The following is a 26,550-nucleotide window of genomic DNA, read 5'->3' as shown; positions in this document are numbered from 1 at the left end:
TATATCTCACTGAAAACATTAGTCCATAGAGATTGTCATTAATTACCAAAATCATACTTAGGGGCTACATGCCCTTTCAACAGTCCTAGGCTTTGCCGCCCTTGCCCACATCAAACTTGTCTGCAGAGCAGAGGCGCAAGGCGAGACTCCATCCCACCCAAACCAAGAGCCGGGGTGAAGGTTTCTACCATGAAGGCCCCAGCAAGGAAAGACAATCTACCTCACGCTAGAGTAATTCCTCAGTCCAAACTGTAAGTGTCCTAATATGAACATCTCAATATGTATGGTTTATAGCATACACACAATATCTTGATACTTCCTCTTTGACATTCTGTAGCCCTCTGCCTGCATCAAGCTACGCCAGGCAGTCGGAGACTACTGGCAGTGTTTTTCGTATGGAGGCGACTTCGACTGTGCAGATGCCTCCCATAATCGATGCGATCCGAGAGAAGAAGGAATCAATGTTGTCGTTCAGAAGCCCGTCGGTATGGAGGAGAAAAATAACACCCCCCAGTTTTATTGAGAAGTTTCCCACCACAGTCATGGTGGAAAAAGTTGTATCATCGGGGACGCCTCAAGCTAGCCCCGGAAAAACTATCCGCTCCCTCATCTACTTAGATGATGAAGTCATTGGTCATCTTCTACAGACAACTTGCGCATAGGAGATGTTGACTCGATTTTTCTTGTCCACAAATGTTTGTGTGCGAGACAGTGAGAAACGAGAATAGAGGCCGCCGACTTAAAAACCATTGGCCATGGTGAGATGATAAGGACCTGCAGAAGGTCATTGACTAGATGAACTCCATACATGTATCATCTAGAAAAAATGTCACTCAATGATTTGATCATTGTCCCCATGTGTTTTGTTCGTTCATTAATTCGTCCTCACAAACAGAAACAATTATAGGCTGTTATTTTCGTTTTTTGAAGACTAATTACCCGAAGATGCGAGTGCACCACTTTCATTTGGCACTATGCAAGTGCACTACATGGTTTATGCTAGCATCCTATGTGACACCGGTAATTGGAACTGAGTCACTTATAAGAAAGGAGATGCTAGACAAAACCCCCCATTCACACAACAAATAAAACCATCTCTTTATTCTTCATAGGCAATCACTACTACAGCTCCACAATAAACAGTGAACCTAAATTTTCAGGGTGTTGATGAACCTCTTCCCTTGACGGAAATGTTCAAAGAGCCCAGCCACGAAATCCTTGGCCAACATTTTCCTATATCTTGGCGGTCGCTTGTCATCCAGCAAACCGGGCGCTGGCTCTAGCATCGTTTCTGCATCCACAGCGTAAAACACAGCCAAGGAAAGCCTATCCTTCTTGATGTTTGTCACCACTCTGTGAATTGGGCTTGTAAAGATTCCATTGTTCATTATCTGCGTCAAAGTTTTACATACAAGTCAATGAAGCATTAGGGTTCACGAGATAGGATATAACAACGACCGTTGTATATTAATCAAGAGAGTAAGTGTGTATGTAGCTTGTAGTCCTAACGCTTACTTCTAGGCAGTCTGCTAGGTTAATCAGCAATGTGTGAGGCTTGGCTGAAACGTTGTACCATCTCCCATCTCTCTGAACTTGCAGGCCACCGACGGTGTCATCATTGAAAAGGATGGTAAGGAGACCACCGTCGGAGTGAGCCCTGAGGCCCAAAACTAGGTCAGGCCTCGGACATGGAGGGTAGTAGTTGAATCTAGCAAACCCGGAAGCCTTGTTTGATATTTGGTTGACGAAGTAGTCCTCGTCAATCTCCAGAAGCTTGGCTATCGATCGCAAGACGAGGTCTCTTATTTCCTTGGTTCTTGATGCGTACTCTTTTAGCACATCCCTGTAGAAAGACTCTAGAACAGTTTAGTCAAATAAAAGTTTTTGGTTCTTTTATTCAGTTTCTATAGTTGTCTTTGAATACCCTTTTTTAAGAGGGTAACGCCCCCGGAGTTTGGATATCTTTTAAATAAAGCAATTACTAATCAAGAAATTTCACAAAACTACACCGCGAGCAACAAAAGAACTACTACTACATCATTAAGAGAAGTTTACAGAAGTCTAAATTCACAAAGGAAAGTTGTGTCCTTTAAAAAAAAAACTTACCCTAACTTCGTTATAAGAAATGGCATGATAACACGGGTCCACTAGCGAGAGAGACAGGCAATGCTACGAGACCATCGACTGGATCACAGAGTACTATTCTTTACACTGAGAGTTCCTGAAATTTCACCGTGCCTTCCTTTGCATTGCAACTAAAGCCAATACACTATTAGAACTGTGAAAAACATCACTCAAGGCAAGGGAGTAGGTAACCTGAAAGACTCCGGGTGACTGGGCCACTTGGCGAAATTCCTCTCGTCTTCCGGCTCCACTCTCAGATGCAGCCGGTCGCTCCAGTTGAGGACCTGATCCTCGGACACCACCTTGTCACTTCCATACCCTTCCACCTGGTAGTCCTTGCCGTTGCCGTCCACCAGGTTGCTGCATTTCTGCTTCTCCTCCGCCGGCTGCCGGAAGAACTCCCTCGACACGCTCATCATGGCGTCCATGAGAGAGCCCTCGATCCCATGGTTGGTGGCCTGGATGAGTGTTAAACAGTCTTAGCAGGAGTTCAGTAACTTTATGAGCTAATTGAGGTGCACGCATGCAGTTGCAGACGCTCGCTCACCAGGAAGAAGCCCCAGGTCTGCAGAGCCGCCCGGAGCCTCTCGGCCTCGTCGGCGTCCGTGAGCCGGCTAAGATCGATGAGGGGGATGGGCTCCGGAAACTCGTCGGCGGCCAGCAGGTCGCCGTGACGGTCTTGCTCCGGCAGCACGTACTGCCGCGGCGGCTCCTCGACGCCGGCCGATGCCAGCTCCTGCACCGTCGGCCGCACCATCGGCGACTCGTCGGACGCAGCCATTCTGCTCTTTGGTAAGTGTTTGTGTACTACTGCTCACTTGAAGTTGAAGATGGAGGGGCCGTTATGTATAGCCTCGAGTGTGCCTCGATATTCCTCTTCAAAATTTGTTTTAATCCTCCTCAAAGGAAAAAACGTGCCCCCAATCATTTTCTGGGCGACATCATGCATGACGCACTCGATGCGACTCTTCTTTGTCAGTCGCAATCGTATCATACTCCAGTCAAGATTGCCACTGAGCTACCCATAAATTTTCAGCTGTGTCATCCTCCAGTCAGACTGAGTACTACCAATAGCCTATTACTAGTATCTTGTATCTTGGGCCAACTGTTTCCGTGTTTTTCCTTTCGTTTCTCTCTTGTAACGATGATCACTTGATCTCCCTGTTCTCCCGCTGCTTTCTCCTAAATCAATGAAGCCGGTTACCCCGGATCTTTCAAAAAAAAAAAAAACAATAGCACCAGTGGCCACCGGGCAGGCTGAGCTGTGAGTACTACTAATAGCCTATTATCTTGTATCACATGATCAACAATAGCACCAGTGACCCGTTTCGAAAAAAAAACAATAGCACCAGTGACCACCGGGCAGGCTGAGCTGAATTGATGGGAAAAGGATTGACAAAAACTGGACCATTGTCCAGATTCACAGTGGCTGACAAGTCAAATTTGAGAAAGAATATTTTTGCGAAGCGACTGACAGTCTCCTGGCCCAATTCCAGTTGATTTCTGTTCATAATCAGGTTTTCTCGTGACTTCAGCACAATAATCATTTAGTAATCTTCAAGCCTAAAGGGATACCCGTTAATATCAGCAAGTAAGAGGATATTTACAATTTACAAGGAAAAACGTAACGCTGCGACAACGCTGCCATTCCAACAGATTAAAGTACTGCTACATGAAGATTGAGGAGCACAAAGATGGCGCATTCTAGAGTTTTAACTGCAGCAGCTAACTGACAAGCTACAGCTCAAAATACAGAACACCGAATCTTGCATATCTTGCCAAGCAGTGGAACAAGTGGAATAGGATGGAATAATCCTTCACCGATCTCAAAGCTGTGGGGACATGAAACAATTTTAATTCTTCTTCATTTTGAAAGCACCAAGCTGGATTAGCCCCGCCCCGCGTCGCTCCTCTCGGGCGACTCGGGCGGCCCCAACCCTAGAGCGCCGCCGGCCCCCTTCCCCCTCCCTTCAGATCTCGCCGCCACCAGAGATAGCCGTCGGCAAGCCCGCGCAACATCGAGAAAGGTGGCGGCGGGGCTGGCTGCTGCTGCCTCGCGCGGAGAGCTTGGTGTGCCGTGGTGGCGGCCCGGTCAAGGTGGGCGGCGCCTTCCCTGATGGAGGGTGGCTGCAGGGGTGTGGCCGGTCTTCCTCGGCTTGCATGGGTGGCGAGGACCCGGTGGTGGGATCTCATGGCGGCCGTGATTTCCGTCGGCCGGCCGCCAGATCTGGATCGACCTGCGCCGGCTTCATCTCCTTCACCTTATCCCGCTCGATCTGGGCTTCAGTGTGGCCTTGCTCGCTGAATCCGGGTGGTGGGCGGTGATTGGATGGTGGGGCTCTTGGGATTGGGGGAAACACTTAGCCGGCGACGGCAGCCACGACGACGACTACGCCGCGGCGCCGATCCACTCCTTGGAGTCTTCGTTGAGATCCCGACAGGGATGGCGGCAGCCCGTGCACGAGAGATGGAGGTCTTCGATCAGATCTGGGTGAAAACCTGCTATTGACTATTGCCAAGGCCGTCGATGGCGACGCTGTCTGCGTCATTCCCTTCTTGAAGGCATCACCGTAGAGAAGTTCAAGGCCACTCTCTGCTACCTCCGGGGGAAACCCTAGATCAGTAGATCGGATGACGGCGGCTCTCTGGTGTCATTTCCCCCTTGGTGGCGTCATTCTTGGAGGTGCACACGGGCTCGAGGGACCGGAGGACGGCGCCTTTGGTGGAGCGGTGCTTCATCTTCCACATTGATGGTGGCAGTTCTCGGTGCCGTGGCGCCGTGGAGACTCGGTGTTTGATGCGCGGAGATGGACTCGCGCAGGAGAAGGAAGCTGTCTGGCGTCATGGTGGCGTTGATGGCAGAGAGGCCTAGCAAGGTTGGTGCATCAGTTATGCTCTGAGGATGGACCAAGGGAAGATGGAGGTGACGGTCCTTGCAGCGTGCGGTGCTCACTAGGAGTGTGCCAAACCGGTGTGGGACCCAATCCAGGTAGTGGCTTGGATTGGACACCCGGCTTTAGATGTTAGGCTTCTGTGCGATGTCTATTTGGTATTAGGCCCGGACATTCGTCACGCCTTCATCAAGGGGATAGGAGTAGCAATGGTGTTACCAAGATGGTGGTTTCAGCCTTACTAATGTATCACCTTCTAAGCTTTTTGTGAATAATTAATAATATGACTGCATACATCGTTCAGATGCAGAGACCGGGGTACATCCTCCTTCTCAAAAAAAATTAACCATGTAAAAGTTTTAACTGCGGCAGCTAACTGACAAACTACAACTCAAGATTCGGTGAAAGAGGCATGGCGCTGGCGCTCCTCTTTTACATATCGGTAAAACTTTATTCTACATAGGTAATCACTACTACAACTCCATGAACTAACATGTATAATCTATATCTTCAGGGTGTCGATGAATCTCTTCCCTTGACGGAAATGTTCATAGAGCCCAGCCACGAAATGCTTGGTCATCATTTTCCTATATCTTGGCGGTCGCTTGTCATCCAGCAAACCGGGTGCTGGCTCCAGCACTGTTTCTTCATCCACGGCATAGAACACGGCCAGCGAAAGCCTCTCCTTCTCGGTGTTTGTCACCACTCTGTGAACCGGGCTCCTAAAGATTCCGTTGTTCATTATCTGCGTCAAAATTTCACATAGGAGTCAATGAAACATTAGGATTCAGGAAATAGGATATAACAATGATCATTATAGACCATTCAAGAGAGGAAGTGCGTATCTAGCTTGTATGTGTAGGTGCCTACCTCCAGGCAGTCTCCCAAGTTGATCACCAGTGTGTGAGGCTTGGCTGGAACATTGTACCATTTCCCATCTCTCTGAACTTGCAAGCCACCAACATCGTCGTCGACAAAAAGGATAGTAAGGAGATTTCCATCAGAGTGAGGCCTGAGGCCCAAAACTAGGTCAGGCCTCGGACGTGGAGGATAGTAGTAGAGTCTGGCAAACCCGGAAGCCTTGTTTGATATCTGGTTGACGAAGTAATCCTCATCAATCTCCAAGAGCTTGGCTATTGATCGCAAGACAATGTCTCTTAGTTTCTTGGTTTTCGATGCATACTCATTTAGCATATTCCTGCAGAAAGATTCTATAATAGTTTAGTCAAATCAAAGATTTTGGTCTCTTTATTAAGTTTCTATCTATGAATTGTCTCTGAATATCTTTTTTTTTAAAAGAGGGTAATCACCTCCAGACTGAATCTCTTATAAAGAAAGTAATTAATCAATAAATTCACAAAACAACATCGAGAAAACTACGTCATTAAGAGAAGTTCTCAAAAGTCTGCATTCACAAAGGAAAATTGTATCAAAATTAGTTAACTTTCAGCCTTACTTAATTATAGGAAATGATATGGTAATACTGGCCCACTAGCAAGAGAGACGCGCAATGCTACGAGACAATTGACTACCCAGAGTGCAGTTTACATTGATACTTTTCTGGAATTCTCACTCTGCCTTCCTTTACAACTAAGCTAATACAGTATTAGAAATGTGAAAAACATCACTCAAGGTAAGGGAGTAGGGAACCTGAAAGATTCCGGGTGACTGGGCCACTTAGCAAAATTCCTCTCATCTTCCGGCTCCACTCTTCAGATGCAACCGGTCGTTCCAATTCAGGCCCTGATCCTCGGAAACCACTCTGTCACTGCCATACCCTTCCACCTGGTAATGCTTGTCGTTGCCGTCCACCAGGTTGCTGCATTTCTGCTTCTCTTCGGACGGTTGACGGAAAAACTCCCTTGACGCGGTCATCATTGCATCCATGAGAGAATCCTCGATCCCATGATTGGTGGCCTGGACAAGTTAAACAGTTTCAGTAAGAGTCCAATAACTTTACAAGCTAGTACTCCCTTCGTTACAAATATAAGATGTTTTGGATATTTTAATATGGACTACACTCGGCCTGAAATGGATGAACAACCACACTAAAACATAAACATGCCTATATGTATCCAATTCACAAAAAGGTTAGAACATCTTATACTTGTGAACGGAGGGAAGAGTAATTAAGGTGCACACATGCATAGATGCTCGCTCACCAGGAAGAAGCCCCAGGTCTGTAGAGCCGCCCGGAGCTTGTCAGCCTCGTCGGCGTCCATGAGCCGGCTAAGGTCAATGAGAGGGATGTGCTCCGGCATTTTGTCAGCAGCCAGCAGGTCGCCATGACGGTCTTGCTCGTGCACTAAGTACCGGCTCGACGGCTCCTCGACGCCGGCCGAAGCCAGGTCTTGCACCATCGGCGTCTCGTCGGACTTTGTGGTGAACGTTTGGGTGAAAACATACTGTGCGTCCGGTAGAACCACTGATAGTGTTGTTTCTGCAAATCGAGACGTGCTTGTCGTGGAACCACTATGCGTGTGCTTTGTTTAAAAGCGTGCCATCGCTAGCTTCGCAAATTACCGTGCCCGTGCTTCACTATGAAACAATGAAACACAGACAGCCACGAACGTCCACGCCTTTTATATCGAATAATATACTTAACACCAAGAAAGAAGCGTGACGCAAGTCAATACGGAACCGTGTCCGTAGGTAGTTCACGTCCGTGCTTTTAAATACAAGGAAATAATATTTTACCTGAGACAAAGGTTCAGCTCCGTGGGCTAAACATCGACCATGCCTTTTGAACGCTTCAAAAACGGCGTCTCTCGAGTCTGCCGCTCATTGCCTCGCAATAAACGCATGACGGTGTGCCTAATACTAAAGTATGCCTCCATGGGCTTCTCGTCCGTGCCTCTCCGTCTGAACGAGTCGACTGAATCATTCGGAACACAAACACAACCGAACATGACTCTATATAATACCACACGATGCCTTTGTGGATTTGATGCCTGTGCCTGTGAACCTAATGACTGAAACACATAGAGTCGCAAACGTACATAACCGTGGCTGCAGAGAGTGCTAGCCCGTGCTTTTAAAAAACGCGCACCAGTGGTGACATCTGCAATTATGTCCTTGCACTGTGCCTCATCCTCGTTTTTTTTCTAAGATCTTCTCCTCCTCCTCCATTAAGCTGTTGTGTTTTTTGTACGTGCGCAATGAAGACCTAACCTAAGTGTCTATCTCGTGTTCGGTTTGTGCAGTAAACGCTCGAACGTGACTCTGCGTAATACTAAAGTATGCCTCCATGGGCTTCTCGTCCGTGCCTCTCCGTCTAAATGAGCCAACGGAATCATCCGGAAAACAGACACAGGCGAACATGACTCTATATAATACCACACGATGCCTTTGTGGATTTGACGGTAGTGTCTACGACCCTTATCACTGAAATACAGAAAGTCACAAACGCACATAACCGTGGCTGCAGAGACTTCAAGCCCGTGCAGCTAATGAAATGTACGGTTTGCGCAATAAACGCATGAACGTGATTTTTCCTAATATTAAAGTATGCCTTCATTGGCTTCTTGTCGTGCCTCTTCCAGATCCACCTCACCGAAAAATGGTCGTAGGCGGCGCCACGGCAGCAATGGAGGTGGAGATGGAATGCGCTGCTCGCAGTACCAAAAGGTCCAGAGTGGCTCGATGCCGTAAATTTATGATCAAAGTTGAAGCACGGGAATAAAAAAACACTATATTTTGGAACGAAGTTTGCTACACCTACGGGCAATTTCTATCGAGATGAGTTGGAGACCTAGGATTCATCACGATTTGGGTCCCACGACTAGTTTTATGGTGAGAAAATCAATGAGATTAGGCCATGCAATCGTGTAACTTGCCTCCGTAGTGGGATTCCCGTAAGCCTAGCATTTTTGGAGAACGGAGGGAGTAGTAGAGATAAGCGTTGCGCTGGAATCAGTTTCACTATAAAACAAAGAGATTTTTACATCTGTGCCCCTGGTTCCTTAGCTGTACTCATTCATCCCCACGCTCTTAACTTTTGCTCAATTCCCCCACTCCCTTGGTTGAAACTCTCACAAATGGGCAAACTGAACGTTGTTGTCAGGTCAATGGCTTGACCGTTAACTCTGACTAGTGGGGCCACGTAGGCGTGCATGTAACTGACCACGGTCATGGGGTAGCACGTGTCCATGGAACATGTGTAGGACCTTGAGAAGAGGTGTCTAGAGGGGGGGGGGGTGATTAGACACTTAGAGCCAAAGTTATAATTTTCAAGATTCTTTAAAGTTTAAGTGGAGTTTAGGCACAAGTTTAACATTCACAACATATAGCAAGCAAGCATGCAAGAGTATATGAGCAGCGGAAAATAAAGCATGCAACTTGCAAGAATGTAAAGGGAAGGGATTGGAGGATTCAAACGCAATTGGAGACACAGATGTTTTTGGTGTGGTTCCGATAGGTGGTGCTATCGTACATCCACGTTGATGGAGACTTCAACCCACGAAGGGTAACGACTGCGCGAGTCCACGGAGGGCTCCACCCACGAAGGGTCCACGAAGAAGCAACTTTGTCTATCCCATCATGGCCGTCGCCCACGAAGGACTTGCCTCACTAGCGGTAGATCTTCACGAAGTAGGCGATCTCCTTGCCCTTACAAACTCCTTGGTTCAACTCCACAATCTTGTCGGAGGCTCCCAAGTGACACCTAGCCAATCTAGGAGACACCACTCTCCAAGAAGTAACAAATGGTGCATTGATGATGAACTCCTTGCTCTTGTGCTTCAAATGATAGTCTCCCCAACACTCAACTCTCTCTCATAGGTTTTGGATCTAGTGGAGAGAATATTTGAGTGGAAAGCAACTTGGGGAAGACTAGAGATCAAGATTCATATGGTAGGAATGGAATATCTTGGCCTCAACACATGAGTAGGTAGTTCTCTCTCAGAAATAGGATGCTGGAAGTGTAGGTTCAGTCTGATGGCTCTCTCCATGAATGAATAGGAGGTGGAGGGGTATATATAGCCTCCACACAAAATCTAACCGTTACACACAATCTACCAAACTCGGTGGGACCAAATTGTTAGACTCGGTCAGACCGATTTAGCAAATAATGTGACCGTTAGGGTTTTCGGTGGGACCGAAATGCAACTCGGTGAGACCGATTCGGTTAGGGTTAGGGCATAACGTAATCTTGGTAAGACCGATTACACAAACTCGGTGAGACCGATTTTGGTAATTAGCTTTCCAGAGAGTTGGTCAGGCAAACTCGGTTGGACCGATTATCAAACTCGGTGGGACCAATTTTGATAATAAGTCAACCAGAAAGTTTGCATTGTAATCTCGGTAGTACCGATTCCTCAAACTCGGTGAGACCGATTTTGATAATGGACATACACAGAGAGATTACAATCCCATCTCGGTGAGACCGAGATCCCTACCGGTGAGACCGATTTGCCTAGGGTTTGTGGCAGTGGCTAAGACATCAAAACTCGATGGCGCTGGATAGGAAGAATCAGTGGGGCCGAGTTCGACTTTAGGTTTTAGGTCATTTGTGTGGAAATGGGAAAGTAGTTGAGGGTTTTTGGAGCATATCACTAAGCACTTTGAAGCAAGAGGCTCATTAAGCAACACCTCATCCCTCCTTGATAATATTGGCTTTTCCTATAGACTCAATGTGATCTTGGATCACTAAAATGTAAAATGAAGAGTCTTGAGCTTGAAGCTTGAGCCAATCCTTTGTCCTTAGCATCTTGAAGGAGTTCCCACATCCTTTAGTCCATGCCACTCCATTGTTGAACTTGTCTGAAATGTACTAGGTAAAAGTGTTAGTCCAACAAGAGATATGTTGACATTAATTACCAAAACCACCTAGGGAGCACTTGTGCTTTCAATCTCCCCCTTTTTGGTAATTGATGGCAACATACATCAAAGCTTTAGATAAAGATATAAAGAATAGCAAGTAAAGCTTTGGAAAGACATGTAACAAGCATAGGCTCCCCCTACATGTATGCAATCATGTGAATATGAAATATAGAAGCATGTGATAGCATAACCATGATAGAGCAGGCAATGTGTTACATGTATCTTGGCTATATGCATCAGAGCAAAAAGTATTAAAGAGAATACCTTCATGCCCATGAGTCCTTCTTGCAAACAGTATGTACATCAGCAAGAATTCCTCATACACATGATTGTGATGCATATACTTACCTTGTGGTCTTGAGTTGGCTTAGGATGGAATGAACCTGTGAAAACAAGGTTAGATAACACAGATGCATCTACTAGCCAGAGCAAACAGAAGAAACCACAAGAATACCAAGACTGGGATGACATGCAGAGAGTGAGTACTGAGTACCACATTGGATTAGACATGTCCCCAAGAGTAAAGATATGCAATGAATTTAAATGATCTCTTTCCCTTAGATGTCTTGCTCCCCCTGAATCTAACATGTGATACTAGGAGAAGATAGGGAACAGAAAATCAGAGCTGAAGGAAAACAGAGCTGAAAGATATGAATGATGATCAGAGCTAAAGTTCAGAGCTAATGTATGCTAATGCAAAAATGAGCACAATAGATCATATGAACATGTCTCTCCCCTCAAGAAGACATGTGGACATCTCTCCTCTTGAACACCAAGCATCTGGGATCCTTGAGAAATACTTTCTACTTAAGTATCCTCTCCCCCTGGAGATCTCTCTCTTCTTTTGAGGGTCTCTCCCCCTAGAAGGTCTCTCTCCCCCTGAAGAAGGAAGGTGATAAGTTTTGATGCTCTCTCTCTATCTCCAAATGATAAGCTTTGATGTTCTCTCTCTCCCCCTTTGACATCAATTTCCAATAAGGGTCTTCTGGAATCTGTTGAATGGGTTTGGTCCTTGAGACACAGAACAAAGCAATGATAAAAATGTGATGCTTGTAGAGGACAAGATTCATTGAGTGGAGCTGGATCAGAAGAAACACAGAATATGTGGCAAATAGTTTTTCCTGTTATGAAATCGGTGGCACCGAGTGGTATGCTTCGGTCGTACCGAAAAGATTCGGTTGGGACGAAAATAACAAATCGGTGAAACCGAGTTCATATCAGAGAAAACACTTGTCACCTAAGCTCACTTAGACTAGTAAGATCTCACAAAGATTTGCAAGGAATTAACTGAATGATATGCACGGAATTTGATGCAGAAAATGCAGAGCAAACAGAAAGAAATATAGATGAAGTTTTTTTTGAAACAGGGGAAACACATATGCAAGAGACAAATGCAAAAGACAGAAAAGAACACAAGAGAACTTCATCTAGAGATGGTCGGTGACAAAGTCACCTATGTTAGAGTAAATTGACTTAGGAGTCAAGTGAGATCACTTGATCATGGGTCATACTCATCGTTTAAGCTCAAAATGGGGTTGCCATTTTTCGTTTAAGCATCTTGATGTATTCACATCTGTCGAGTTGCTTTAACCCATGACTTGGAGTAAAGCTTCTCTAAGATGGAATAGCATACCTTGGTTGGTGGTGTTGTCCATGTAGTTGAACTTGTGTGGGTTGCTCAAGGTTGATGTAGCTCATCAAGAGTTCGGAGCACCACTTGGAATTTGAGTCCATCTACCTACATGGGTTAGATCTTGCAAGAAAGAGCACTTGTGTATCCAAAAATGACAATCATGAAGCTCAACATAGAATTTGTCAAAGGATATGTTTGAATGATTTTGTGCTTCCTTGGCTTCAACCACCTTGTGTAGAGACTTGGTGATGTAGAGATTGCTCAAGATATGAGTAGGTTTCAACCTCATGGAATTTGATTCAACCAAGTACCTACATGGGTTAGATAACATGCAAGATACAATATATCCAAGACATAAGTTTTTTATCATAAGAGAAATATCAAGGATTAGTCATAAGCTCATGTCTTGCATGTATCCAATGGAGTTTCTACTCCAAGTTTGAAGCATCAATGATGTTCAATTCTCCTCTTAACCTGCAAAACACTTTCTCATCAAGAGGTTTAGTGAATATATCTGCTAATTGCTTTTCGGTGCGAACATGCTTAAGATCAATGTCACCCTTAGCAACATGATCTCGAATGAAATGATGACGAACTTCAATATGCTTAGTTCGAGAATGTTGCACAGGATTATGACCAATTTTGATAGCACTTTCATTGTCACAAAGCAATGGAACATGTCTCACATATATCCCATAATCTTTAAGAGTTTGGGTCATCCAAAGTAATTGAGCACAACATGAACCGGCGACAATATATTCAGCTTCGGCGGTGGATAAGGATACCGAGTTTTGTTTCTTGGAGGACCAAGACACAAGAGATCTACCAAGAAATTGACAAGTACCCGAAGTGGACTTTCTATCAACCTTGTCTCCGGCATAGTCCGAGTCAGAATAGCCAACAAGATCGAAACAGGCCCTCTTAGAATACCAAATGCCAAAATTTGGTGTATGGATTAAGTATCTCACTATCCTTTTCACGGCCTTAAGATGACATTCTTTAGGAGCAGCTTGATATCGTGCACACATGCACACACTTAGCATAATATCGGGACGAGAAGCACATACATATAACAATGAACAATCATAGAACGATAAACCTTTTGATCAACCGGTTCATCATCTTTGGTCAAGTCAAGATGTCCACTAGTAGGCATTGGAGTAGTCATACCTTTGCATTCTTTCATATTGAACTTTTTGAATAAGTTCTTGGTGTACTTTGTTTGAGAGACAAAAGTACCTTCCTTAGTTTGCTTGATTTGCAAACCAAGAAAGAATTTGAGTTCACTCATCATAGACATCTCAAACTTCTCCGACATTAGCTTTCCAAACTTTTCACTAAAATAAGGGTTAGTTGAACCAAATATAATATCATCAACATAAATTTGGCACACAAATAGTTCACCATTAACCCTTTTAGTAAAAAGAGTAGAATCAATTTTCCCAATTTCAAAGCCTTTTCCAATAAGGAACTTGGTCAAGCATTTATACCATGCTCTAGGAGCTTGTTTAAGACCATAAAGAGCTTTGTGAAGTTTGTAAACATGATTGGGTTTCTTAGGATTGACAAAGACGGGAGGTTGCTTAACATAAACTTCCTCCTCTATTTCACCATTTAGAAAAGCACTTTTAATGTCCATTTGGTACAAGGTGATATCATGATGATTAGCATAGGCAAGTAAGATGCGAATGGACTCAAGTCTAGCAACGGGGGCGTAAGTCTCACCATAGTCCACACCTTCAACTTGTGTGTAGCCTTGGGCGACGAGACGTGCTTTGTTGCGAACTACTTGTCCATCTTTATCTTGCTTGTTGCGAAACACCCATTTGGTACCGATGACGTTGTGGTTGTTGTCGGGCTTCTCAACCAATGTCCAGACTTGGTTCCTCTCAAAGTTGTGTAGCTCTTCATGCATAGCATTTATCCAATCCGGATCTTCCAATGCTTCTTCAACCTTCATAGGTTCAATGCTAGAGATGAAAGAATAGTTTTCACAAAAGTTAGCTAAACGAGTTTTAGAGCGAGTGATTCTCCCGGTTTGAATGTCATTGTAGATTTGCTCGACGGGATGATCTTTAGCAATTCTTGCTCGAACTCGTGATAGCTTTTGCTTGGGTCTTCGTTGAACATCTTCTTCATCTTGTTCTTCTTCTTCTTGGCCTTCTTCATTGTTGGCGTTGTCGTTCTCTTGTCGTGGTGGAGAAGGAGGTTGTTGGCGTTCATCTTGATGCACTTCCTTGTTTTCTTCATCTTGGTGTGTCCCACTTGTGGATGCTTCCGTATCAACTCTTGGTTCACCTTGTCGTGAAGTAGAAGCTTCCACTTGGACGGATGAGGTACTCTCCTTCACCTCCGTTGGACGGACCTTGCCAATAGACAAGTCTTGGATTGCTTCTGAAGGATCTTTGTCTCCTACATCAATTGGCAATTGCTCTATTTGCGAGCCGTTAGATTCATCAAACTTCACATCTACCGTTTCTTCAACCTTTCGGGTGAAATTGTTGTAGACACGGTAAGTGTGAGAGTTTGAGCCATAACCTAGTAGGAAACCTTCATGAGACTTAGGAGCAAATTTAGAACGACGATGCTTATCAAGAATGTAACACTTTGAGCCGAATACTCGAAAGTATCCAACTTGGAGTTTGTTACCAGTGAGTAGCTCATATGCCGTCTTGCCGAGTAGCTTGTGAAGATACAAGCGATTTGTTGCATGACAAGCTGTCTCAACCGCTTCTGCCCAAAAGTGCTTCGGCGTCTTGTACTCATCAAGCATCATTCTCGCCATTTTGATGAGCGTCCGGTTCTTCCTCTCAACAACTCCATTTTGTTGAGGTGTGTACGTAGCCGAGAACTCGTGTGAAATCCCTTCTTCGTCAAGAAAGGTGTCCACATTTGCGTTCTTGAACTCCGTTCCGTTGTCGCTCTGAACCTTCTTGATCTTCACTTCAAATTGGTTTTGGGCCTTCCTAGCGAAGTTTTTGAAGATCTTTGAACCTGCGATTTATCATCGAGAAAGAACACCCACGTAAATCTAGAAAAATCATCAACTATAACTAGACCAAAAGAATTTCCACCGAGACTCTTGTAAGAGTTGGGACCAAAGAGATCCATGTGAAGTAGCTCGAGTTGCCTCCTTGTGGTCATGATGTTCTTCACAGGATGCCTTCCTCCAACCTGTTTACCTGCTTGACAAGCACTGCAAAGTCTATCCTTATCAAATATGACATCATTAACTCCAAGGATATGATTCCCTTTAATAAGCTTGTCAAGGTTTTGCATACCAACATGACCTAATCGTCTATGCCACAACCAACCTTTTGAGGATTTAGCAATGAAGCATGTTTTAGGTTGAGCCTTTTTAGTGAAATCAACAATGTATAGATCACCTCTACGCACACCGGTAAAGACCATTTTATGATTGTCTCGATGAAACACTTGGCAATCTACTTCAGTAAATAGGACATTGAAACCGAAATCAGCAAGTCTAGATACTGAAAGTAAGTTGTACCCAAGAGATTCAACGAGCATGACATTTTGTATGGAGCTATCATGTGATATGGCCACCTTACCAAGGCCAACCACCTTACCCTTTGAGTTGTCACCAAAAGTGACATACTTTCGAGGACTATCGTTGTCGGCAAGCTCACGAAACATGTCTTTATATCCGGTCATGTGATCAGTACATCCACTATCAAGAACCCATTCCTTTCCTCCTGACATATATCCCCGAAGATTTGCCATAAGACCAAAATGTCTCATTGCATCATCAAGATCGAAGTCACTATCATCATCCTCATCATAGTATCCATGTTCAACATCGTCATGTGGTGGATCAAATCCTAGAGAGGGTGATTCGTTAGAGTGAGTTTGACAATAATCTTGTCTATGAATTCTTATAGCTTCGAAAATAATGTCACTGATAATACCAACATTTCCTTTGGCACGCATAAGGTTTGTAAGCTCAAATAGACGATTACCAAACATAGGATCACTAGTATTCATTTTACTCAAAGCAATAGACTTATGGAGAATTTCATCAAGATTTTTCAATGAATAACCTGGAAATCGTTCCTCAAGAAATTTCCATATGGTGTAGGCACACTTGAAAGTAGGCAAACATCCAGTCAAGTTTCTAGGCAATCCTCTAATGATGAGTTCGGCAGTTCTAAGATTCCTAACCATGTCAATTGACTGATCATGGGTTGGATGCATAGGGTCAACATAAGGTGCACAAGGGCTAGCAATGTACTTGTTAAAATGATATTGATTGAAAATAACAAGCATCTCATTTTTGCACTCATGAAAATACTCTCCATCAAGAATAGGCACTCTATGTCCAAGACTCCCAATAGTAGACTCATCCATCTTCCTCCAATGGTGATTAAACCAAAGCAATGGAGACCAATGCTCTGATACCACTTGTAGGACCTTGAGAAGAGGTGTCTAGAGGGGGGGGGGGTGATTAGACATTATGAGCCAAAGTTGCAATTTTTAAGATTCTTTAAAGTTTAAGTGGACTTTAGGCACAACTTTAACATTCACAACATATAGCAAGCAAGCATGCAAGAGTATATGAGCATCGGAAAATAAAGCATGCAACTTGCAAGAATGTAAAGGGAAGGGATTGGAGGATTCAAACACAATTGGAGACACAGATGTTTTTGGCGTGGTTCTAATAGGTGGTGCTATCGTACATCCACGTTTATGGAGACTTCAACCCACGAAGGGTAACGGCTGCGCGAGTCCACGGAGGGCTCCACCCACGAAGGGTCCATGAAGAAGCAACCTTGTCTATCCCACCATGGCCGTCGCCCACGAAGGACTTGCCTCACTAGCGGTAGATCTTCACGAAGTAGGCGATCTCCTTGCCCTTACAAACTCCTTGGTTCAACTCCACAATCTTGTCGGAGGCTCCCAAGTGACACCTAGCCAATCTAGGAGACACCACTCTCCAAGAAGTAACAAATGGTGCATTGATGATGAACTCCTTGCTCTTGTGCTTCAAATGATAGTCTCCCCAACACTCAACTCTCTCTCATAGGTTTTGGATCTGGTGGAGAGAAGATTTGAGTGGAAAGCAACTTGGGGAAGGCTAGAGATCAAGATTCATATGGTAGGAATGGAATATCTTGGCCTCAACACATGAGTAGGTATTTCTCTCTCAGAAATAGGATGCTGGAAGTGTAGGTTCAGTCTGATGGCTCTCTCCACGAATGAAGAGGAGGTGGAGGGGTATATATAGCCTCCACACAAAATCTAACCGTTACACACAATCTACCAAACTCGGTGGGACCGAATTGTTAAACCCGGTCAGACCGATTTAGCAAATAATGTGACCATTAGGGTTTTCGGTGGGACCGAAATGCAACTCGGTGAGACCGATTCGGTTAGGGTTAGGGCATAACGTAATCTCGGTAAGACCAATTACACAAACTCGGTGAGACCGATTTTGGTAATTAGCTTTCCAGAGAGTTGGTCAGGCAGACTCGGTTGGACCGATTATCAAACTCGATGGGACCGATTTTGATAATAAGTCAACCAGAAAGTTTGCATTGTAATCTCGGTAGTACCGATTCCTCAAACTCGGTGAGACCGATTTTGATAATGGACATACACAGAGAGATTACAATCCCATCTCGGTGAGACCGAGATCCCTATCGGTGAGACCGATTTGCCTAGGATTTGTGGCAGTGGCTAAGACATCAAAACTCGGTGGCGCCGGATAGGAAGAATCAGTGGGGCCGAGTTCGACTTTAGGTTTTAGGTCATTTGTGTGGAAATGGGAAAGTAGTTGAGGGTTTTTGGAGCATATCACTAAGCACTTTGAAGCAAGAGGCTCATTAAGCAACACCTCATCCCTCCTTGATAGTATTGTCTTTTCCTATAGACTCAATGTGATCTTGGATCACTAAAATGTAAAATGAAGAGTCTTGAGCTTGAAGCTTGAGCCAATCCTTTGTCCTTAGCATCTTAAAGGAGTTCCCACATCCTTTAGTCCATGCCACTCCATTGTTGAACTTGTCTGAAATGTACTAGGTAAAAGTGTTAGTCCAACAAGAGATATGTTGACATTAATTACCAAAACCACCTAGGGAGCACTTGTGCTTTCAACATGCCAGAAACGTCCCATCGTATAAGAGGAGGAACCACCTCGTCCCTACCATTTCCCTCCAAATCCCCTCCCTGCCGCATTGTCTACCTCTCCCGTACCGCGTCGTCTCGCTCTCCTCCACCGCACTATCTCGCTCAACCCCACCGCATCCTCTTCCTCGCCTTCATCGCCTCCCTCATACCGATGGCGGACACTCGTGGCGACGCTAGCGCAACGATCGGAGATTTACAGGGCGCGATGACCGCGACAGATGCAGTGCAGGACGTTGGCGGCGTCCACGGTGGTGCAGGGTAACTCGCAACCATTGTCGCGGCTGTGGATGTGTCGAAGGAGGTGGCGGGCTCCGCCTCGGCGCTTTCAGAGATGAAGGTGACGGCATCGAGCGGCGCAGTCCATCTAGATGCGCTGCCTACGAGGAGAAGGTGGTACATGAGGTACTTCCATTTGCTTGTACCCTAGTTGCAATATTTAGATGGGTTGTAGAGTTAGTTTCATTGGTTGGATTGTGATTGGTAGGGTAGTATAGACGGTTAGAGTAGTTGGTTTGAGGGATGGGGTTTTCTGTATGGGGGGATGGGAATTTTTTGTATGGGAGTTTTTCGGATTACATTCGTTGCAAAAATGCTAGACAGATCTTAATGAGAGATAGAGATCTCTATGCCTAAATGCTACACATGATTATTAGATTTGTTTTTGAATGCTACACAGATTGGGGTTTTGAATGCTACACACATGTATGCTTAGATTTGCTTTTGAATGCTACACAGATTGGCGTTTTGAATGTCATATGCCCAAATAGAATGCATTAATTTTGATGTACCTACCAATTGATTAAGAACTTACTTGATTCATCAGTATATAAATTTGTCCATAATATGTAGTTATGTTAGCTTTGTTGTTCAATGTGTAAGCATGGCAATGGAAAATGCAAATAGGATCATAGTATGGATAATATGATCAATGTGTCATGTGTGCATATCTAAATTATCAGTTGGCTTCTGTATTTACTAGTAATGGATGTAATTATATATTCAGGAGGATGATTTAGTGGGGAATAAGAGGAAGCTGGGCCTTACTGGGTTCGACCCGTATGATCCAGAGTATAGTGACGACGAAGAATATGATGTAAGCCTACTTGAAATTTAGATTGTTCATTTAGTTCCTTTGACATGGTGTATATGAATCTATAATGTATTAATGTAATTCATTCATGTGTGCAATAAGATTCTGGAGAAGATGTGTACAACGGTAATGTCGCGTCCTTCACAGCGAAGGAGGTGGAGAAGATCAAGGCCAATGGAGTTGCTTCCTTCTACAACCGCAAGATCAAGAAGTGGCACTGACCCTACTACACCACCAAGCCAAAGCCAAAGGATGGCCGCTTCGATCACCTTGTGTCTCATGCAGAGGATGTAGCGATTCGCGGGAAGGACTACAAGATCAGGGGGCAGCATGCTGCCCTCGCAAAGGCCCTGACTCCGGTGTGATGTGATGATGTTTTGTATTTTACTTTTGGTAAACTGAATATGGCTGTTTGGTAAACTTTGTGTCGTGGTATCTAAACTTTGTGTGTGATCTATGGTATTAATTTATTATGCTATCTATATTTGTCTGTCCTTAAATTTGCCTATGCTGTATGGTATGTTATGTTTAGATGTTGTGAGCTATAAGTTTAGGTGCTGCAATGATCACACATACTGCTTCAATGTGGCTTCACTGATCAGACATGCTGCAAAGAATAAGCAAAAAGAGCAAATAGCCCATCATTTGATCAAATATTTCAATAACAGAGCAAAAAACCAACATTTGAATGAAGATAGTCCATCATTTGATCAAGTATTTCAATAACAGATCAAATATTCCAATAACAGATCAAATATTCTAATTTGAATTTGAGGGAAAATTTGAATTTGAACCAACACTTGAAGTCCATTGCATGTGGTGTGATGTTGAAAAGTTTGCTGAATTATTATAAACGTTAGGTGGCTAAAAAGTGTGTTGACACACGAACACGTCACGTGTACCCTCGACGCCGGGGGTGATGCACTGCAGCTCACGTCGAAGGAGACCCGACCGACAACGCGATACGCAAGACAGTCGGTGGGTGCTTTTGCAGACCCGAAACCCCGCGCACCCGGGAGGGACCCCGTCAGGGATTGCGGCGGCTATGGGCTACCCTATGTCGATTCGCTCGCCCCTAGAGCCCCAGGATTCGCAGCTCAAACACGAAGAACAGCGAAGAACGAGAGAGAAAAACGGTGGAGAGATAAAACGTAGACAGGAAAAAGTAATATATTGATTTGTTCGATTGTGTGTTGTTCAATCGGCCGTCACACCCAACATATAGAAGAGGCGGCTGGACTTCCCGTACAAGTAAAGGATTCATCTAGGCTTTCCTTACAAGAAAAAATACATCAATTCACGTCCTAGAGTCCTAGTTCTATTTCAACTCGGATTCAGTCTGAATCTGGCCAAACTCTGTCTTCGTTCTTACGCGGGCCGCTGAGCTTGCATATGATCTCTGATCAAGACGGCCCAAATATCAAACTTGTGCGCCTCGACGATACAAACAACTCTCATGTTGATCACTTTTTCAAATAAGGCTTTCTTGAATACTTTTCGAGGTCATCTTTACCTTCCAGTCGGACTCGGTCTTGCAGTAGACTGGATTATCCGAGTCTCGTAGTAAATTTGTAGGCCATATACTATCTCTGATGATGATGACTCCAAAACCAAAGTTTACCTTCTTGATGATATGCACAACTTCTATATTGAACACTTCTTCATCCGAGGTCATCTTGATAAACTTCCGGGCATATGTTCAGTTTCACTCGGATTCGAGCTCATCCACTCGGATTCGAGTCATTCACTTGGATCGTCCGACTGGACTTTTTCACTCGGATGTTAGAATCTTTCACTCGGAAGACAATTTTCACTTGGATGACCATATTTTTACTCATAAGGCAATCTCTTTACTCGATCAGCAAGTTTTTATTCCGACGGTAATCTTTTCACTCGGATGATTAAATTTTCACTCGGAAGACAATCTCTTACTCGACCGGCAAGTTTTCATTCCGACGGTAACAATTTCACTTGGATGATAATAATTTCACTCGGACGGAAAACTTTCACTCGACCGATAAGTTTTCACTCGGATGGTAAGCTTTCACTGGGATGGTAGGCTTTTCACTCGGATGGTAAGCTTTTCACTCGGATTTTCCGACTGAAAACATAGCCTGATCTTGTTTTGTCTCTCCAGGCCACATACGACCTCGGATTGGGACGAATTATATATGAAAATCAATTGGCTCGACGAGACGAAACCTTTTTGTGTTGAAGATTTTTCGATTTAAGGCCGTTTTGAGGTCCGAATTTCTCACGCATTGCATCAGACACTCATCAACATGTGTCTGGTGTCAAGCGTAATATTTTGGTCTTTGGCCTGTCCAAACAGTATTGACTGTAACTTTTGCATATGAACTTGGATTAAGATGATTTATATATAAAAATCGACCGTCTCGACGAGACGAAGACAACTCCTTTAAAGCACTCCTTCATCTGAGGTCATATTGAGGACGTAAACAGCCAAAAAGCACTCAGAACACTAAATTTTGTCACTCGGAGTACAGCTTCGCCCACTGAGATGAGGTCGAATGGCGATAGCCTAAACATCAAAGTCGTTCCACTCGACGACGTGAAACTTTCTCATGCTGAAAACCCTTTCACTCTGTATCTTGCCAAAATCAGGCGTCAACACATGCCCCCTGTTTTTCGGCAAAGCTTGCATGCCGAAAAATAATATGCATGGTGTTCGTTCTAAGGACGATGTCAACACTCCATCGGCCATTTATTTTTCTCAGTGTGATAATTATGTATCGGCCATATTTGTGCTAAGGGCGATAATCGTATATCGGCCATTGCCTACTTATGCTTCCTGCCACACATTCGGGTGGTACTTCTTCAAATATTTGCCATTGAGAGCTCGAGGTAACAATGCCCCTTGTATTGATTCCACCAAATACGAATTTCTGAGAATAATTCTTGTAATCCTAAAAGGACCTTCCCAACTTGGAGACCACTTCCTGAATTTTCTATCTCTTGAACCAATCGGCATAATCACTTTCCAGACGAGATCACCAACTTGAAAATTCTTCAATTTGACTTTCATATTGTAAGATCTTGCCACCCTCAACTTATCTCTTTCTATGGCTTTAAGGCAGCCAAACGTTTATCGGCAACCTCATCAATATTGTCCATCATTAAATTATAAAAGTCTACTACCGATAAATTATTTTGTTTGGCTATTCTCAAAGCATTCAAATTTACCTCCACTGGTAAAACAGCCTCTTGACCATATACTAGCTCATATGGAGTTACCTTCGTAGCACCATGCCTTGAAATTCTATGTGCCCATAAAGCTTCAGACAACAACTCATGCCATCTCCTCAGATTATCCTCAATCTTCTTCTTGATGAGCTTGATTAAAATTTTATTGCTAGACTCGGCTTGTCCATTAGCTTGGGCATAATACGGAGAGGAATTGAGCAACTTTATATTATAAGATTCGGCAAACTCTCTGACTTGGTGTGACATAAAAGATGAACCTTGATCCGTAGTTAACGTTTGAGGAATACTGAATCTATGAATAATGTGTTCGGTTATGAACTGAATTACCTTTGTATGTGTCATGTTCTTGAGAGGTACTGCTTCAGACCATTTAGTGAAATAATCAGTTGCCACCAATACGAACCGATGCCCTTTTGAGGAAGACGGGTGGATTTGTCCAATGAAATCTAAACCCCAACCTCTGAAAGGCCATGGTTTGATAATAGGATGTAACATAGCAGTAGGAGCCAATTGAATATCACCAAACTTTTGACAAGATTCACACCCTTTATAATATCTGAAGCAATCATTAATCATAGCCGGCCAATAAAACCCAGCACGTCGCAATAACCATTTCATCTTGGGAGCCGACTGGTGAGTGCCACAAATACCTTCATGTACTTCTCCCATAGCAACTCTTGCCTGGTCCTCGTCCAAACACTTTAGAAGAACATCATCGACTGTTCAGCGATAAAGACCATCATCTCTCATTGTATACTTGAAAGCCATACGCCGAACAGCCCTGTCCACCCTTTCACTCGGATTGCACAAGTAATCAACAATGGGCTTCCTCCAGTCAGGATTATCACCTACACTAGATTTTTTGTTAATGGCCAAATCAGTGGGTTCAGGTTCAGCCTCTCCCATATTGGCAAGACAAGACATCGGTCTTTGAGAGATATGAAACATGCCATGATCAACATGATATCTAGATGCTTGCTGTGCCAACTCATTTGCTTTGCAATTGTCATGTCTAGATATATGTGCAATGCTAAAACAATCCAAAGTAGAAGTTATATCTAGACATTTATCAAGATAAACATTAAGTGATTCGTCCAAACACTGAAAGACTCTGGATATTTGCTGCACCACTAGTAACGAATCACCGTAAGCCTCAATATGTGTAACACCTATAGCAAGTAACATATCTAGGCCGAATAACAATGCTTCATATTTGGCTTGATTGTTTGTGCAAAAATATTCTAAGCGGCATGAGGCTTCAAAAATAGCACCATGAGGAGATATATAAACAATACCAACACCTTGACCATTGCTACAAACTGAACCATCAAAGTATAATCTCCATGGTACTAATGAAACAAGGTTCATATCAACATCATGCTTGTCATCAATCCGATGTTCAACAATGAAATTAGCAACAATTTGGCCTTTCATGGATTTTAGAGATTCATAAGCCAAATCATATTCAATCGAAGCATAAGCCCACTTGCCAATTCTACCACTAAGAATTGGCCTATGCAACATCGGTTTGAAAAGCTACTATACAAGCACTCGGCACTAAATAATGTCTCAATTTTGTGCAAGCATAATATAAGCATAGACATAGTTTCTCAATAATTGTATACCTTGTCTCGGCGTCCAATAAGCGTCTGCTCAAATATGTAATAGCATGCTCTTTTCTCTCGGTTTCTTGAGTCAAAAGATCACCAATAACTCCTTCCTCCGCTGCAATGTAAAGCCTGAAGGGTTTCCTATGCTTGGGTGCTTTCATCACCGGAGGAGTGCACAAATATCTCTTGATCATATCAAATGCTTCTTGCTGTTTTGCCCCCCAAGTGAAATCAACATCATTCTTCAACGGAAGGATAGGAGTAAATGCATCAACTTTCCCTGATAGATTAGCTATGAACCTTCTCAAATAATTGACCTTGCCAATGAATGTTTGCATATCTCTCTTGCATGTTGGAGCCTCCACTTTCTGTATAGCCTCTATCTTTTTGGGATCAATCTCTATGCCTTCTTCATGAATAACGAAACCCAAAAACTTGCCAGCTGACACGCCGAAAGCACACTTCAAAGGATTCATCTTCAGTCCATACTTTTTCATTCTTTCAAAAGCTAAACGCAAATCGACCAAGTGAGATTCAAAAGCATCCAATTTGACAACAATATCATCAATGTAAACTTCAAGTATGATAGCGAGTAAATCATGAAAAATCAAATTCATAGCCCTTTGATATGTGGCTCCAGCATTATTTAATCCGAATGTCATCACTGTCCACTCGAATAAACCAAGGAAACAAGGACATCGGAAAGCTGTTTTGTACATGTCCTCTTCGGCCATAAAAATTTGATTGTATCCGGCATTACCATCTAGAAAGCTAATAACCTTATGTCCAGAAGCATCATTAATAAGCATATCGGCTATTGGCATGGGATACTCATCTTTGGGTGTAGCCCTATTCAAATCTCTGAAGTCAATGCACACCCTCAACTTGCCGGATCCCTTCTTCTCCACTGGGACAATGTTAGAAATCCACTCGGCATACCTGCAAGGTCGAATGAAATTAGCTTCCAGCAGTCGACCGATCTCTTCCTTGATCCGGTCATATGTTTTCGGATTAAACTTTCTGGCCGACTGTTTATATGGTCTAAAACCGGCCTTTATAGGTAACCGATGCTCCACTAGCTCTCGGTTTAAACCTGGCATCTCATGATATTCCCACGCAAAGCGACAAACATATTCTTTCAATAGCTCGATTAATTTAGCCTTACAATCAGCTTTCAAATTTTTGTTTATAAATGTCGGTCGAGTGACTGAATCATCTCCAATATCTATCTCTTCTAATGGATTAGCCGATGTAAAACCTTGTCCAAGTTTATCCATGTCATCCAACTCCTCTATAGACTCATACATATCGTCCTCACTGGACCGATATTTTACAAGACGTTTTTGTAACCACTCGGAATTAGGATCCATTTAAACATATCATACCTTGGAGCCGATTGCATTCAGTCGGCTTTAAAGACACGGGCACAAAACCATTCTTGGGCGCGCTGAGAAAATCAAACTCTGATAAGTCACGTCCCGTCAAGCAAGTAGCATTGGGATGTTGCCAATCCACCGATGCATCGGCCAAAGCAACACAGACCGAGTTGTCCGCATGAATGACTTCCACTTCATCATCAACCCACTGAATCAAAAACTGGTGCATAGTGGATGGCACGCACTGGTTTGCATGAACCCAATCACGACCTAGTATAACGTTGTAGTTACCTTGCACCTCAGCGACAAAGAATGCAGTAGCCAAAGTTTTGCTTCCGAATGTAAGCTCCACATACATTACACCTTTGGCTTTAGTTTTCTCTTTGCCTTCAAAATCGTTGAGCACCATATTGGTCTTGATCAATTCTTCATCAGGCAAACCCAATTTCTTGAAGACCGAATAGGGCATAAGATTTACCACATCACCTCCATCCACAAGCATCCGAGTGAGCGGCGACCCATTGATATGACCTGTGAGATATAATGGTTTCAGATGCGTTACTGGTTCTTTTGGCTTCTCGAATATTGCATTTTTAGGGCAAAAATCCAGCTAAGCCACCTCCCATTCCTCGTCTAC

General features: G+C 43.8%; 1 protein-coding gene and 1 pseudogene across 1 annotated transcript; both read right to left on the bottom strand.

The window, feature by feature from the left end:
* Positions 1-1,073: 1,073 nt before the first annotated feature.
* Positions 1,074-2,979, bottom strand: LOC123112108 (protein SRG1). Its single transcript, XM_044533029.1, has 4 exons — positions 2,672-2,979; positions 2,317-2,582; positions 1,516-1,843; positions 1,074-1,391 (listed from the first exon to the last, which is right to left on the bottom strand). Exons 1-4 carry the CDS (start codon positions 2,903-2,905, stop codon positions 1,149-1,151), a joined length of 1,071 nt encoding a protein of 356 aa, XP_044388964.1. The 5' UTR covers positions 2,906-2,979; the 3' UTR covers positions 1,074-1,148.
* Positions 2,980-5,517: 2,538 nt separating this feature from the next.
* Positions 5,518-26,550, bottom strand: part of LOC123114812 (protein SRG1-like) — a 30,224-nt pseudogene continuing 9,191 nt past the window's right edge.

This window comes from Triticum aestivum, chromosome 5B (genome assembly GCF_018294505.1).
Source record: "Triticum aestivum cultivar Chinese Spring chromosome 5B, IWGSC CS RefSeq v2.1, whole genome shotgun sequence".
Lineage (NCBI taxonomy): Eukaryota > Viridiplantae > Streptophyta > Magnoliopsida > Poales > Poaceae > Triticum > Triticum aestivum.
The sequence above is the reverse complement of the archived record's forward strand: the minus strand, read 5'-3'. Positions and strand labels throughout refer to the sequence as shown.